The sequence below is a fragment of the Polypterus senegalus genome, chromosome 2 (genome assembly GCF_016835505.1).
Source record: "Polypterus senegalus isolate Bchr_013 chromosome 2, ASM1683550v1, whole genome shotgun sequence".
NCBI classification, from domain to species: domain Eukaryota; kingdom Metazoa; phylum Chordata; class Cladistia; order Polypteriformes; family Polypteridae; genus Polypterus; species Polypterus senegalus.
In genome coordinates, this window is record NC_053155.1 from 149,860,947 (window position 1) to 149,877,923 (window position 16,977).

General features: G+C 38.9%; 1 protein-coding gene across 1 annotated transcript in view; it reads right to left on the reverse strand.

The window, feature by feature from the left end:
• The window catches only part of pcca (propionyl-CoA carboxylase subunit alpha), a 644,470-nt gene that overhangs the window by 586,069 nt on the left and 41,424 nt on the right, over positions 1–16,977 (reverse strand). The window contains exons 2-4 of the mRNA XM_039744810.1: positions 3,637–3,714; positions 3,283–3,330; positions 3,131–3,199 (exon numbers count right to left, since the gene is read on the reverse strand). Coding sequence (XP_039600744.1) covers positions 3,131–3,199; positions 3,283–3,330; positions 3,637–3,714 — 195 coding nt within the window. The remainder of the gene's footprint in view (positions 1–3,130; positions 3,200–3,282; positions 3,331–3,636; positions 3,715–16,977) is intronic.

Sequence of the window (16,977 nt, forward strand, 5' to 3'; positions counted from 1 at the left end):
AACCCAATCTACGAATTTGCAAGTATTTATTATCAATGCCTCTCAGGTATTACTGAAAAGGTGCTTTAACCAGACTCTTCTACATTATCCATTGCTTTCAGGATTCACAGTCATAAGCCAAACACATCTTTAGCACAGTTGAACATTCTAATCTCCATCACAAACATCCATGAAAAACAAAAACAACTTCAGTGCACTGGGCTCTTTTCTGAATTTAAAATGTTGTCTCACTGTTGCAAATGTTGTGTGTACAAAGAGTTCCTAGGACACCCTCAGTGCCTGTTCACACATCCGTGCAACATGTAAAATACCTAAACCGTTTTACTACTTAGTGCACATCAGTTAACATCTTTTAAAATCACTATTGAACAGAGATTAATTGGTCTTATTTGAACAGGTTATTTTTTGAAATGAGCACAATTTTTCCCCAAAGAGGCATACCACAAATTCTCTGGAAAAGGCAGACACCACCACTGATACTGCACATTTAGCTATTTAGATCCCAATATAAGATGTTTAATGTTTCATTAGTGAAAATGCTACAATTTTCCAATTCAGACTGTACTTAAGCTAGTGATATGCCATCATTTTACAACTGTGTAAAACTTCAACTATACATTATTTGAATTTTCCATTTTTAGCTTTTTAATAACATACATTACTTACTCATTTTACTAAACAGTTCTTTTTAAACACATCAATTCTATTATGTAGTGATCATCATCATCATCAATGGATTAACAGCCATTTTCCAGGTTTACCCAGGTTATTCATTTGCCTCACTCTTCATGGTCCTGGGCTTCCTTTGGGGTGAGACCCATTCTTTTCATATAATCTGACAACATCTCTAACCATATCTTATTTGAACATGTCACTTAAGCCTCCTTCTTGGTGCATCTTGTCACTCAATCACTCTGTGCCTTTCAATCCACATTCCCAAACCACCTTAATCTGTTTCTCTTCAGCAAAACACCTATTACCTAAACCTTGGATTCTTTTTCCTGTAACTCCACAATATCTCACCAATTCATCTGATCACTTTTGCATCTAAAAGAGAATGCTGCACACCTATCACACAGTTTCTACAAATGTTGCCTTACTGCCTGCTCACTGCCCTTCACATCACTACATCTTTTTTGCACCCACTTGCCACAAACCATGCACTGCACTGAGTTTCTCCCAAGATTTTTACCACGCGATCCACACCATACACCTAAATCTTCCATTTCTCCTGCCCCTACACATACAAAACACCATCCTTTCCTTTGTATCCTGGAATGGGAACTTCTTTCAAAATTCCAAAACCGCTCACTACATACACAATCATGTTACATACAGTAGATCTATAAACCATTCAACTTCAAAACCTTCCACTGCCTTCATCTTTTCCAACACCACTCCAGTTGGGCCTGTTGCTTTCACGGTCTTCATCATTTATTGATTTATTGATCACCCACTCATCTTATTTCTTAAATTTCTTTTTCTACCTCAGTATTCCACCACCATAGTTTCCTTGTGTCACAGCAGTTCCTTTATCCAACTGCAGACTTCTTCAGTTGGTTTTAGCCAGATATTCTTCATTGCATCCCACTGCCCATTCACAACTAATGATAATGAAAGCTCATTCACTCTTGCCACCAATGTTTTGATTAATTAACTTTTAACACTTTCCATCCTCAACTTTCAGCCTTGCTACATACTTCCTTTTATTTTTCTTTATACTACCAAAAAAGATCTTGAAAAAGCATTTGATATATAGTGTAACTTTCTTCAGGGATCATCATCACATTATTCACCATGGTATGACAATACTGCATGAGAATGGTGGAATGTACTGTATAAGCAGGGGAAAAGTGATAGGAATGCTGGAGTTCGTCTACTCGAGTCTAGAAAGTGAACAAAGCAGTAGAGGTGTATTACGACAACTGGTGAGAAATGGCTGATTCTTGTCATATGCCTCACAGGTTGGCAGAGTGAGAGGAAGATAGAATTTTGGGACAAGTTGGGTGTGAAATCTGGAGTGCCATAGGGGAAATTCATTGTATTGGGTGGAAACTTGAATGTCCATGCTGGACCCAGCATTAATGCCTATGAGGGAGTCCAAGGGTGCTTTAGCTTCAGTACCAGGAATGTCAAAGGCAAGGTGATTCTGTAGTTAGGTGTTGCAATGGAAATGGTTGTTTGTAACACTATATTTTAAAAAGAAAATGAGTAAATCCATTGAATAAAAACCTATAAAATTTTAAAAACAAGAAACACAACTTAAACTTGGATTAAAAATATTCTTTAGAAACAAATATTATTTGGCTTCATAAATTGTCATATTACCTTGAGTAGGTAAAATACCTGCATATAAGAAAATACCTCACAATGAATAAAAATTTACTTCACAATGAACACCAAGCTTGGACAAAGAACTTTTTTAAAACAATATAGTAGTACTATGAAATATAAGATACAGTGGTCACTATTTCATATACCCCAACAAACCACATAAGTACTGTGATATGACTTACACATTCCTACATTTAATTTTTGTAAATCCCACACAACTTTTAAAAATTAAGTACCAGAACAAAAATAATATCATCAAGTTTAATCTTACCTTCCACGTCTTAAACTTTCACAGAAAGCAAATGAAACTATACAAAACAATTCACAAGTAGTATAAAATACACTACGGCAGAGGCTAACATTGACCATATAAAAAGAAATATGTTATCATCAGTCATAAGAATTTTCCTTAATTTCACTGCCACAACCGACATGTGTCAGGCAAAAATTGATTATCTATCAATGCTGCAGAAGGGGCAAAAGCTCACTGACCAGAAGCATATCTTGTTCTCAGGAGTTTCAGTTACCCAGTTTTTAGGGCCATGGTATTCAAATCTAATCAGATTAGTTACTTCCAGACCACTAGCAATACAGAGGTTTGAGTTTACTACTTCTTAGCTATACCACATGGGTTGATAACATCAATAATCCTGCGCTTCAGTTCACCCTGTGGTGCACAAAAAACAAAGTAACCTATCAATTGGAAATAATTTTATCTTTAAATTTTCATTTACAAGGATCTCTGAATAATAGATTAATAAAGGATAAGAACTGATAATACACAAGTTAAACTTACAGCACTGGAGTCGACATCGCTATGAACTGCAACAGTTTTGATTCCCATCTTCTTACATGTCTTAATAATCTACAACACATTAAAAATTTATTTCAGTCTTACCATAAGATGAGTAAATATTCTGAGAAAAGTGATAAAAAAAAATTACTTACCCTACAAGCAATTTCCCCTCTGTTGGCAATAAGTATTTTCTCAAATGTCTTTTTCAAAAAGAAGGAAAAAGCAAACATAAGTACAGAGGCACAGGAACTTTATTGTGAGTTAGAGAGACAATGCTAGTTTTTTTTTCTCTCTGTATAGATGAAAATATATATTTGTGTCTTATAATGTTACCCTTGAGGGGAAAAAAGAAAACAAAAAAAAAACAATAATGCAAAACAATATTAAACATAATGTTAACAAGATATAATTTAACTAAATTTACTTCTTTCAATACCTTAAACAAAAATGTACTTGAAATAAATTTAAAAAATATGCAATTATTTGATATAATATTTTAAAAGTACCTTCTCATTTGGATCATAAACTGTTGAGTATTGTTTTCGAGATGCAACAATGTGATACCCTGATTTAAAATGGACATTCTAAGAAGAAAAAACAAAACAGATTATACACATTATCTGTGACATTTATAAAATTGTCTGACTTTTTAAACACATACAGTAAACAATCAAATGTTAAATACATTTGACACCTGGTTACAACTCAATGAATGCTCGTAATAAAAATACTGTAAAAAGTAAAACAAAATATTTTAGCTTCAGAATATTACATATATACTTAAGCATATTCTTAAATAGACCCAAGTTTGTGAAAGAGGTCTCCCATTATGTCTAGGAGGACAAATTTACATAAAAATATCATTAATGTACATCATTTTTTGCATTACTGTATAAAATTTTGCAATTGGTTTCAACTAGCTTTAAACAGATTGAAACCACTCCATTCTTACTAAATATATACCTGTCACACATGTGTGTCAGAGGAACACCCTAACGGCTCATCACAGGTATAAAATACCCCATTGGGGAAAGAGGGGACGCTGTCACTAACAGCTTCATCTTTTTTCTCTTTCTCTATAGCAGTGAGAAAACACCCCTTGAGGGAAAATGACCCTGCCCCATAGAAGGAAGGAACTCCCAGTGAAAGACCTAATCTCTGGAGCCTTATGTTTTCATTTTGTGTCCTCCTGCTTTGCATTTTGATTTAAATATTGGAAAATTAAAAGGGGCGACCCGTTGGCACCCAATCATTTCTGGACTGTATTTTAAATTATTCACCCATCCACAAAGTGATCAAGATTTATTCAACTGTGATGAGAGAACTAGTAAACCTAAAGAAGGCCATCCAGCATTTGGCCAAACAAGTTAATCAGCTGCAGGTTAGAAGCACACCACGGATGCACACCACTTCAGCCAAGAACAAGGACCAGCTTAGCTTCTCATTTCAATGCGCCACCAGGACAACGTCAAAGTCCATCTTTTAATATTTGTAAGGACCACCACCAGTGAACATTGGCCAGCACGTGCCTGGGCACATGTGCTTGTTCTTTTTCTGACCGGAGAAGCTCAGCAGGTGTGCTATGATTTAGAGGAGAATGCTGCTGAGGACTATTCCACACTGAAAAGAGAAATATTAGCCCACTATGGACTGATGCCCCCCTGCCAAGCTCAACACTGCCAGGAATGGCATTTTGATCCAGAGCGTTCCACAAGGGCATAGCCCTTCTATCTTTGGGGCAAGTTACCCTGATGGTTACGACCGAGGGAGACCACCACCAAATGTGTCACAGAGACTGTGGCTACTGATTTCCTCATACACTCCCGCCCTGAACACTTTGTCCGTCCTGTCCGAAGACAGCCCTGGGCCGAAATGGAGGAATTTGTAGAAACCATTGAATGCCACCTCATGGCCCTCCAGTCAAAGAAGGCCAAGGAAAAGAACACCTAAGGCCAAATTATGTTGCGAGGCCGAGACCTTGCCACAGAGACTGGATCACTCTCCACTCTCCAACACAAGTCCAATGGTATTGATGCAGGGAATTGGAACACACAGTGCCCACCTGCCCTTAGAAAGATGAAGCCATCAAATGTTCTTGGACTTATTGAGACAGGTGCTGTTTTGCGGCTGCATCTAATCCTCTCACACTTCATTTTACAGTCAAATCCTTGTGAACAGACATCTAGTCCATGCCCTTTTTGATTCCGCAGCAACATCACCATAGTTGCCCACCGTTATGTGCCCATTATGTTCAATCGCAACAGTTGGATGAAAAATAAACCCGCCCTCAAGAGTATCCATGCATTACCCCACCACACTCTGTTGGATCCTACATAATATGCAACTTCAAAGGGTGCTAGTGGTGTTGCTGTGCCTTCCCGACACTGATACTGGGCCAGGATTTGCCACAAAGCAAAGCAGATGAGGACCCTCTGTGCCTGAGACAGAAGAGAAGCATGACCTCGGAAGGAAGTGGTCAACCTTAGGGTTTTTCGCAAACATGTAAAAGAAGATGCAAGGATATGGCCACCCAGTATGACATTGTATATATCAGAGGGATCTGCCTCAAAGACTGCCTCTCAACCTCGACGCACATGATCCCCAACTCTGCACTGTCACCTGGACCCATGCCCCAAACTCTTCCCTCCTTGCAAATTCATCTTTGCTCCCTGCTACCTGTGTGTAGTGGAAGGACAAGTCCTTGAAGTTTGCCAGAAATACCACAGCTGCCATTAATGGAGAACTCACCAGACACTCTATGCCACCCAAACCTCATTTCATTTTTCAAAATTATCTCCTGTAACCAGTGATTAAACCCCAGGGCAAGACAAAGAAACAACTTCTCATCCAACAGCTCTGCTGCCACGAGGTGTGTGACCTGGCCCATTTGCACTTAATTGCTGCTTCTTAGGAGTGGGGAAAAAACCTCAAATGAATAACTGCATGGTGTTATTGGCCAAGCATGCACAAAAAGGTGCACTGTTACTGCAGGTCCTGTCCAGATTGATATTTAACCCAACCACCCCAAAAGAACCGCACTCCTTTAGTACCTCTTCCTATTACTGATATACCGCTCGAGAGGATCGGAATGGATACTGCTGGTCCACTTGAACCGTCAACTAGGGCTCATAAGTACATCCTCATACTAGTTGATTACGTCACCCGATGCCCAGAGGCTGTACCCTTGTGGACAGCTACTTCTAAGAATATTGCCCGGAAACTGGTAAGGGATTTTTCACATTTTGGCATCACCAAAGAAATCCTCACAGTTTAAGGGATACCCTTGACATTTGCCACTTTCAGGGTAGTGGCCAAAATGCTCTGCATCTGTCACCTTAAGACCTCCATCTACCATCCACAAACTGATGGCCTCATAGTACAATTGAACCAAACACTTGAACAAATCTTGAGGAGAGTGGTGCGAACAGACGGGAGTGAATGGGACCAACTCTTGCCCCTTTGTCTTTTATGCATTCCGGGAGGTTCATTGAACCTCTACAGGAATTGCTCTAAAGGAGACAGCCTCTGGGACTCCTCAACATAATCCGAGCAGGCTATAAAGATAAAGAAATGCCCTACTCCCATATCTCATTAAATACATTGAGGAGTTATGTGATGGATTCTCCAAACTACAACCCTTTGTTAGGGAAAATCTGGAAAAGGCACGACACACAGTCTAAATTAGATGACAGAGGAAACCACCTTTGCGAGTTTTGCCCGTGTGACAGAGTAATGGTTCTTGTCCTCACATCACATTCTAAGCTCCTAGCCTATTGTCAAGGACCCTACAAGGTTAACCAAAGAAAGGGGCTGGTAAATAATCTAATATACAAAAGAATGTGTCTACTATGTCAGTTTTCTTACACTGTGACATGACCGTGATTAAAATGCCTCCCAGGCTACTCCCTCAGAGGTGCTATTTGTGGACGCTAAATGCTCAGTCCCCAGCAAAATGAGGAATCGGGTGCAGTAATTGCCTCTGCTTTGGGTGTAATAGAAGTTAAGCTGGGCCAAACCTCCTTAATTTCCCACAACATTATTACCGATCCAGGTGTCGAAATTTGCAAGTGCCTGTGCCACCTCCCAGAGGCTAAGGATGACGAGGTGGAGTTGGAGATATGACTAATGGTGGCCTTCAAAGCTACTGAAGAAAAACATAGTCCGTTGCCCAGCCCAATCATACTAGATCCAAAACCAAACAGAAGTTGGCATTTTTTCAAAGACTTCCAACAACTTAACGAGATCTCTTGCTTTGAGAGCTACCTAACGTAGAGGGTGGACGACCTCCTAGATAATTTAGGTAACGTCTGGTCCTGTCCATCCTTGACATGACTGAAGGCTACTGGCAAATCCTTCTGACAGCAGCTATGAAAGGGAAAACCACGTTTAGTACCCCTAGAGACCATTGACAGTATCGCGTCCTACCCCTTGGGCTACACAGGGGCCCAGCGACCTTCCAGTGCCTTGTGCACAGACTGCTCCAGCCTTGTAATGCCTTCAGTGTTGTCTATCTGGAAGACGTAGTCATCTGCTTCAGCAAATATGAGGAACATCTGCAGCATTTCTTGGCTGTCCATCCCAAACCATCAGCAATGCTGGCTCAAAAATCAATCCAAAAAAAAAAAATTATTTTGGCCAATCTGAAGCCAAATACATAGGCTACGTGATGACAGGTTAAAACCCAGTGATCAAAAGTTAGTCATTCAAGACTGACCCTGGCAGCAAACAAAAAGGCAAATACAAGCTTCGCTTGGTGGGGTACTTCCAAAGGTTCAACAAGTCTTAACTTGTCCTAACTTCTCTCTGCCATTTATCCTCAAGACCGATGCCTCAGACACCAGCCTTGATGCTGTGTTGAGCCAGGTTGTCAAGGGGGCTGAACACCCTATCATTTACCTGACTCGGAAACTGTTGGATCAGGAGACCAGATACAGTGGTGTGAAAAACTATTTGCCCCCTTCCTGATTTCTTATTCTTTTGCATGTTTGTCACACAAAATGTTTCTGATCATCAAACACATTTAACCATTAGTCAAATATAACACAAGTAAACACAAAATGCAGTTTTTAAATGATGGTTTTTATTATTTAGGGAGAAAAAAAAATCTAAACCTACATGGCCCTGTGTGAAAAAGTAATTGCCCCCTTGTTAAAAAATAACCTAACTGTGGTGTATCACACCTGAGTTCAATTTCCGTAGCCACCCCCAGGCCTGATTACTGCCACACCTGTTTCAATCAAGAAATCACTTAAATAGGACCTGCCTGACACAGAGAAGTAGACCAAAAGCACCTCAAAAGCTAGACATCATGCCAAGATCCAAAGAAATTCAGGAACAAATGAGAACAGAAGTAATTGAGATCTATCAGTCTGGTAAAGGTTATGAAGCCATTTCGAAAGCTTTGGGACTCCAGCGAACCAAAGTGAGAGCTATTATCCACAAATGGCAAAAACATGGAACAGTGGTAAACCTTCCCAGGAGTGGCCGGCCGACCAAAATTACCCCAAGAGCGCAGAGACGACTCATCCGAGAGGTCACAAAAGACCCCAGGACAACGTCTAAAGAACTGCAGGCCTCACTTGCCTCAATTAAGGTCAGTGTTCACGACTCCACCATAAGAAAGAGACTGGGCAAAACGGCCTGCATAGCAGATTTCCAAGGCGAAACCACTGTTAAGTAAAAAGACCATTAGGGCTCGTCTCAATTTTGCTAAGAAACATCTCAATGATTGCCAAGACTTTTGGGAAAATACCTTGTGGACTGATGAGACAAAAGTTGAACTTTTTGGAAGGCAAATGTCCTGTTACATCTGGCGTAAAAGGAACACAGCATTTCAGAAAAGAACATCATACCAACAGTAAAATATGGTGGTGGTAGTGTGATGGTCTGGGGTTGTTTTGCTGCTTCAGGACCTGGAAGGCTTGCTGTGATAGATGGAACCATGAATTCTACTGTCTACCAAAAATCCTGAAGGAGAATGTCCGCCATCTATCGTCAACTCAAGCTGAAGCGATCTTGGGTGCTGCAACAGGACAATGACCCAAAACACACCAGCAAATCCACCTCTGAATGGCTGAAGAAAAACAAAATGAAGACTTTGGAGTGGCCTAGTCAAAGTCCTGACCTGAATCCAATTGAGATGCTATGGCATGACCTTAAAAAGGCGGTTCATGCTAGAAAACCCTCAAATAAAGCTGAATTACAACAATTCTGCAAAGATGAGTGGACCAAGATTCCTCCAGAGCGCTGTAAAAGACTCATTGCAAGTTATCGCAAACGCTTGATTGCAGTTATTGCTGCTAAGGGTGGCCCAACCAGTTATTAGGTTCAGGGGGCAATTCCTTTTTCACACAGGGCCATGTAGGTTTGGATTTTTTTTTCTCCCTAAATAATAAAAACCATCATTTAAAAACTGCATTTTGTGTTTACTTGTATTATATTTGACTAATGGTTAAATGTGTTTGATGATCAGAAACATTTTGTGTGACAAACATGCAAAAGAATAAGAAATCAGGAACGGGGCAAATAGTTTTTCACACCACTGTATGCAGTGATTGAACAAGAAATCAAGTGTGCAATTATCCAATTTCTATTCTACCTCCTGAGGCACATGTTCACTCTGGTGACAAACCACACTCCTGTTCAGTGGCTGTATACTCAGAAAGACTCCAACCCCTGGGTTACCAGGTGTTTACCGAGTCTGTAGCCTTACACCCCAGCATTGTCTGGTTGCTGTCCGTGTCAATGCTGACGCCTTCTCACAAGCATCGCAAACAGCCTCATCTTTTTTTCTCCTCCTGTACAGCAGCGAGAACACACCCCTTGAGGGAAAGATCACTTTTGCCTTGATACTATTGTACCCTCAATGACAGTACATTGCTTTTCAAACAACAAGTTCGGAATGCGAAGGAGCTAAAAGGTTTCCTGAATGAGAAAAATGCATCATTCAAATCCATGGACAAGGAAGATTTGAAGGAAATAGAGAAGTGCTAATGAAAAAGCTGAGTGAAGGAAGTTTACAATGCTAAAACAAAAAACAATATCACTCTGAATAATATAAAAGGTTTCTGGAAAGGACTGGGAATAAACTACAGGACTCGAGCAATTCAGGGTTCAGGTGCTAAAAGGGGACGTGAACAAAGTTAATGTCCAAAACAAATTTTTAAATAGATTTCCCTCTCACAGCCACCTTTATCCAATGATCAGTTTTTCCACACCATAACTACTACATCAACAACTCCTGCCATGCCAAATGGAATGGCCAGTGACAATTCCACCTTTCACCATCAATATGGGCTGTTCATAACTGAAGACCAACCAATGAGACAACTGAGGAAGCTACACAGAGGAAAAGCTAGGGGACGAGATAAAGTCAGTCCTCGAGTTCTTCAGGCCTTTGCTGACTTCCTCTATCCTCTGACACTTGTTCAGTCTGTCCCTAGGGCTAAAGAAGGGACCTGAGTTGCCTCAAAAGCTTGCATATTGTAATTTTTTAGTTAGCCAATAAAAGGTGTCATTTTGCTTGACTTGTCATAACAGCAAAAATTGGAAATAATTTTTGGGGCAAGGAAACTACAAACTAAAGCTCCCAGATTCATATTTAAATTGAGTGTATATTTTACTGTAGACATCTGAATTGTGATACAGAGTAAGCAACACTTTTTTCCAAAAGCAATATACAACACTGCATGATTTTTGCAGATCATCATTTCATCTTCACACATGAAAGTTCAAGTTTTGAAAGTCACTCAGTGCCGAAAATAAAAAAAAGTGGTCAGATATCAAAGTTGACATGAAAAGCAAGTCACATCCCACCATCTGTTTATTTAGTTTCAGACAATATTACAAAATCTGACCCCCATACGGAGGACACAAATCCACACAGCGATGGTGCTGCTGAGCTCACACCTCCACCTTGGAAACCGCCAGGCGACCTTCTGGCTGCGTGCAGACAGACGTTGTTCTGGAGTCATAAAATGCAACAGTGGATGCTGTAAGAGATGTGGCCAATTAAGTTAGGAATATAAGGGCTGTGCTATGTGAGATTGACCACAAATTAAATGAATTGGTTAAAAAATAAATGCTGCATCCGATTACCCTTTTTTACATTTTGCTAATTACATTCAAATGAAGTTGTAACGCTGTCTAATGCACAATGCAACACACTTTCTATGCACCATAGAGCAGCACATTAACAGAGTGGAAATACTATCTATTTACATAACCAGACTCATCCTCTGATGGCACCTTTATTGTGTAGCATTGGCGGCGAGCACCACAACAGATTGATTCTTTGCTCTTTACATGGCTCTTTTCTGGTGATTCGCTATCCTTAAAAAGACTGCTTGGCTTTTGCCACACTAGTTGGGAAAAAGCACCTGCGATTGTGTGGAGCTGCCGTTTTTATAGGTTCTCCAGCTATATATGATGTAATGCCAGCTCATTCTTTTGGTGAATCATCCCTGGCTTATGTTACTTATCCAGCATCACTGCAATAGCAATGTGCATGGATTTGATCACTCTATTTACATTTGGAAAACCAGATGTTGATGCAAATTGCACTTTCATGTTTCCTAGTTCAACTGCATTGTAAGGAACTTCTGTATATCTGGAGGACAAGAAAAATAATTCCATCCTATACATCTGGTATGGCGCGACTCAGTGATGACTGAGAAATACCTGATCAGACAGCAAGTTCTCATTGTAAAGCCTCTTGTGACTAAAAACCGAAGAGCACAATTCCTTAATTTCTGCCTTTGTAAATCCGGTGCTGGTTCAGCGCACAGCTCAAGAGGGCAGCTCTTGGAAATCAAAAATCAACATAGAAGCCAGTCATTATCATCTCTAAAATATGCACTCTCTTCTAATTCTTCCATTTGCAAGGTCTTCTAACAACACTAAAACAGCTATTTACAGTGCATCCGGAAAATCACTTTTTCCACATTTTGTTATGTTACAGCCTTATTCCAAAATGGATTGAATTAATTTTTTTCCTCAGAATTCTACACACAACACCCCATAATGACAATGTGAAAAAAAGTTTACTTGAGGTTTTTGCAAATTTATTAAAAATAAAAAAGTGAGAAATCACATGTACATAAGTATTCAAAGCCTTTGCTCAATACCTTGTTGATGCCCCTTTGGCAGCAATTACAGCCTCAAGTCTTTTTGAATATGATGCCACAAGCTTGGCACACCTATCTTTGGCCAGTTTGGACTTTGGCCCATTCCTCTCTGCAGCGCCTCTCAAGCTCCATCAGGTTGGATGAGAAGCATCGGTGCACAGCCATTTTAAGATCTCAATAGAGATATTCAATCGGATTCAAGTCTGGGCTCTGGCTGGGCCACTCAAGGACATTCACAGAGTTGTCCTGAAGCCACTCCTTTAATATCTTGGCTGTATGCTTAGGGTCGTTGTCCTGCTGAAATATGAACCATCGCCCCAGTCTGAGGTCAAGAGCGCTCTGGAGCAGGTTTTCATCCAGGATGTCTCTGTACATTGTTGCAGTCATCTTTCCCTTTATCCTGACTAGTCTCCCAGTTCCTGCCGCTGAAAAACATCCACACAGCATGATGCTGCCACCACCATGCTTCACTGTAGGAATGGTATTGGCCTGGTGATGAGTGGTGCCTGGTTTCCCCCAAATGTGACGCCTGGCATTCACACCAAAGAGTTCAATCTTTGTCTCATCAGACCAGAGAATTTTGTTTCTCATGGTCTGAGAGTCCTTCAGGTGCCTTTTGGCAAACTCCAGGCGGGCTGCTATGTGCCTTTTACTAAGGAGTGGCTTCCGTCTGACCACTCTACCATACAGGCCTGATTGGTGGATTGCTGCAGAGATGGTTGTCCTTCTGGAAGGTTCTCCTCTCTCCACTGAGGACCTCTGGAGCTCTGACAGAGTGACCTTCGGGTTCTTGGTCACCCCCCTGACTAAGGCCCTTCTCCCCCGATCACTCAGTTTAGATGGCCGGCCAGCTCTAGGAAGAGTCATGGTGGTTTCGAACTTCTTCCACTTACGGATGATGGAGGCCACTGTGCTCATTGGGACCTTCAAAGCAGCAGAAATTTTTCTGTAACCTTCCTCAGATTTGTGCCTTGAGACAATCCTGTCTTGGAGGTCTACAGACAATTCCTTTGACGTCATGCTTGGTTTGTGCTCGGACATGAACTGTCAACTGTGGGACCTTATATAGACAGGTGTGTGCCTTTCCAAATCATGTTTAATCAAATACGAATTTACCACAGGTGGACTCCAATTAAGCTGCAGAAACATCTCAAGAATGATCAGGGTAAACAAGATGCACCTGAGCCCAATTTTCAGCTTCATGGCAAAGGCTGTGAATACTTATGTACAGTACATGTGATTTCTCTGTTTTTTTATTTTCAATAAATTTGCAAAAACCTCAATTAAACTTTTTTCACGTTGTCATTATGGGGTGTTGTGTGTAGAATTCTGAGGAAAAAAATGAATTTAATCCATTTTGGAATAAGGCTGTAACATAACAAAATGTGGGAAAAGTGATGCACTTTGAATACTTTCCGGATGCACTCTGGTTGGAATAGTGTGGCCATTCCAATCACCATTATATCGTTACAGAATGATTACAATCAAGTGAATTAAATTTGTAAATAACCTGCAATTAATTTCAGTGGATTTGATAAATCCCACATCATAGATGTGAATCTAATAAAGAAAAGCAGACCACAGAAACAGTAGTACTGCTTTAATGCTGGGTGCCACAAGTTTGCAAAACCGAGCAAAAAAGTGCATACAAAAGGAGAGGATGCTGCAGTGAAAATGTGTGTGGCTTTGCGGCAAGTTTAGTTTTTATACATCTCAAAATATACAGTACATGGAAACAACAGTACACAACATTTCTGTGTGTACACACCATCTACACATGAGGCCCAGGATGTTTTTTCAATGAATGATCAAGTAACATGAAACTTACCATTTCAGAACTTGAACATGTTTGATCACGTTTTGTTTTAATTATTTAACACCATTTCAGTGACTAGATGAATGCATTATTTAATAGCAGGTTAATGGTTTTTTAGAGATAAGAAGCCCCTAAGCCAACTGGGACTGAAAAAATGTGTCTATTTTATTAACAAAAAAATAGTTGCCAATTTTTCATTTATATTATGAAATGGGTCTCAAACATACAGCGAGTTAAAGACTTTTCCTGGAGACGGCAGCAATGCTGATATAGCATTATAACCGCAGAAAAGTTTTAAAGAAAAAGAAAAAAAAAAAAACAATAGCGTCAACTTCAAAAAGAAGCAATGTTGAAACATTTTCCTAAAACAGAAGATAAATCATAACATGCAGAATATATAAGGGTGGTAGCACAACAAATATGCTTGAACATCTTAAAATGAATCACCTTGGCATAGAAAACCCTGTGGCATGGTAAAGCAGAACTACTGGATATCCATTCCATGGTTAGTCAAAGAACTGAGGTAATTACAGAACAGAAAATAAAAATAAAAGCCTAGTCAGTAATTAACCTTTGTGCAAAATGGTTATTATTAACAAATGTAAAGCACAAACTTTCCATATTGATAACCTACCTACATGATTCTTCAGCTCAGTGATATACTCTGCTTTTGCTATTTTATCTTAATCACCACAGCTCATTTGAATAAATAAACACTTATTTGCTCCTTGCATTAGTAGTTTATTGATTTCAAGTGACTTATTTGAATCATGTCCTATTCAGTTGATACACAGCTACAGAAAAATGTCAAACCTCAATCACAGCCTTCTTCTAGGATTTTCAGCTAAGTCAATTGTTGAATAATCATTACAACATTAAAAATAATAATTGATTGTCAAAATATTTCTATGTTGCAACTCTAATGCCAATGTACATGGTGCACATTCCTTCATATTTATATGGTTATAAAAGAAACATTTGAATCCCAATTATCAGTACATTAACCTCCGACAAATATTTGAGCACAACACTAAATTTAGATAATGTTCTACTGTGTACAGTATATAATAATTTGAGTATATTCAGGTTTTGTTCCATTATTTCAAAAATGAAATTTAACTGAATAAAGATTATTCTCATTGTTTGTAACAGACTGTTTTTTAGCCTTAGCAACATGATTTCTATTTTAATTTCTGTCTAAAAAGAGAACATTGCAATACATTAGAGTATATCAGAGATAAAATTGTAATGTTTAAAATATCAGAAAATATTAAAAAAAACACAGTATTATTGTATTATGATCCAAGAACCCATTTATCCCATTTATAAAAATATATATATATTATATACAAACATTAAGCCAGTAGTGTACTTTTTAAAATATTCAGTTATATAAAAAAAATGAATACGATTATAGAAATAAAATTTTATATGATTTCCGATTGTCCTACTTGAGCTTATAAAATCAACATAAATCAAATGTATTAGTGTAATGCACTGTAACTCTTTGAATATCTAAAGTCATGTCACTTTTGACTTGTATTGTCTTTTACACAGATTTCCTGATTTTCCCTTACATGTATACAGTAAATTTTCTAAATGACTTATAGTAAATCATAAATTCTAAAAACCACAAATCACCCTGAAGTAGCATTATCTTGCTTTGAAGCTGAACTTAAATACTGAAGCAGACCCAAATGATTCTGATCACAACTTGCGAGGAGATCACTTATTTCTATACCTTGAACCTACATTTTTCACGGTTAGTAGCTATACTTGAAGACATCTGCCTATAAGCTGGCCTATTTATATGATTTTTATTTCCTTCTGGCTTCATTAAACTTGGAAGCTCCTCTAAAAAGGAGCAATCCATGAACCTCACTGATCAATGCAGTCAGTAAAAATAAAGATTACTGCCTACAGTATTCAGGTATATTTTAACCCCCTAAACTGAAACATTTTCAAATGTTAGAATTAAAGACAATAGACAGTCTGCATATTAATGGTCAGGAAAAAAACCAGAAAAGCACATTTGGGGGGGTTAACAGGAAGCAACAATTAATTAATTAATTAATTTAAATTACCTAAAGAAAAGAAATACATTTTTATTGAGTTGCTCCTTGCTCAAAAACAATACACATAACTTATGAAATTAATTAATTTATAACTAAATAAATAAATAAATAAAAATGTACTAACAGAATACTTATTGGCATTTAAAAAAATGACATCATTTCGTTTGCTTTACCATGAATTAGGCTTCAATGTTTACTTGCAATTGGATTAGTTACCTCTCTTTATGTAACATTATGGGGAAAAAAGCATGCAAAATCCTACCATCTTGCAAGTTGTGTCATGCTTTGTACAAATCAAGAAAAATTGTCATATCCAAACTACTGTTTAGTAGGGCTGCAACGATAGTCGACACGTCATAAACAGAACCACATTGGTTTTTGTATATGCAATGCACTGTATTAATGTATGGGGGCAGTATCGTTTGTTATTGTTTGTCAAGACTGCACACAGTCCTACCAACGAAGAAGAACATCTGAGGAGAAGAAGTATGTAGAGGAAAATAAGCGTGGTTGCAATGGCAAGTCGGATAGAGGAGGGGGAAGGAGATGAAAAAAAAAATGACAGCATTTCACCCAAAAAAAAAAAAACAAGCAGATTATGCAAAGCGGAGCTTTCTTTTCACGGCAGCACCACCGTGATCAGGAGCATCTGAAACAAAAGCATCCTGAAGCTGTGATGCCGCCCATCTCTTGAGAATTTATGCTGGCGCTGTTAGTTAGGTATGGCGTTATTTCAGTGCCACTATTCTGAGCACACGTAAAAAATATTGAGCGCACGTAAAAAGATTGCAAGTGCAAGTGTTGCATTTTGAAGAGAAATTTATTTTGAGC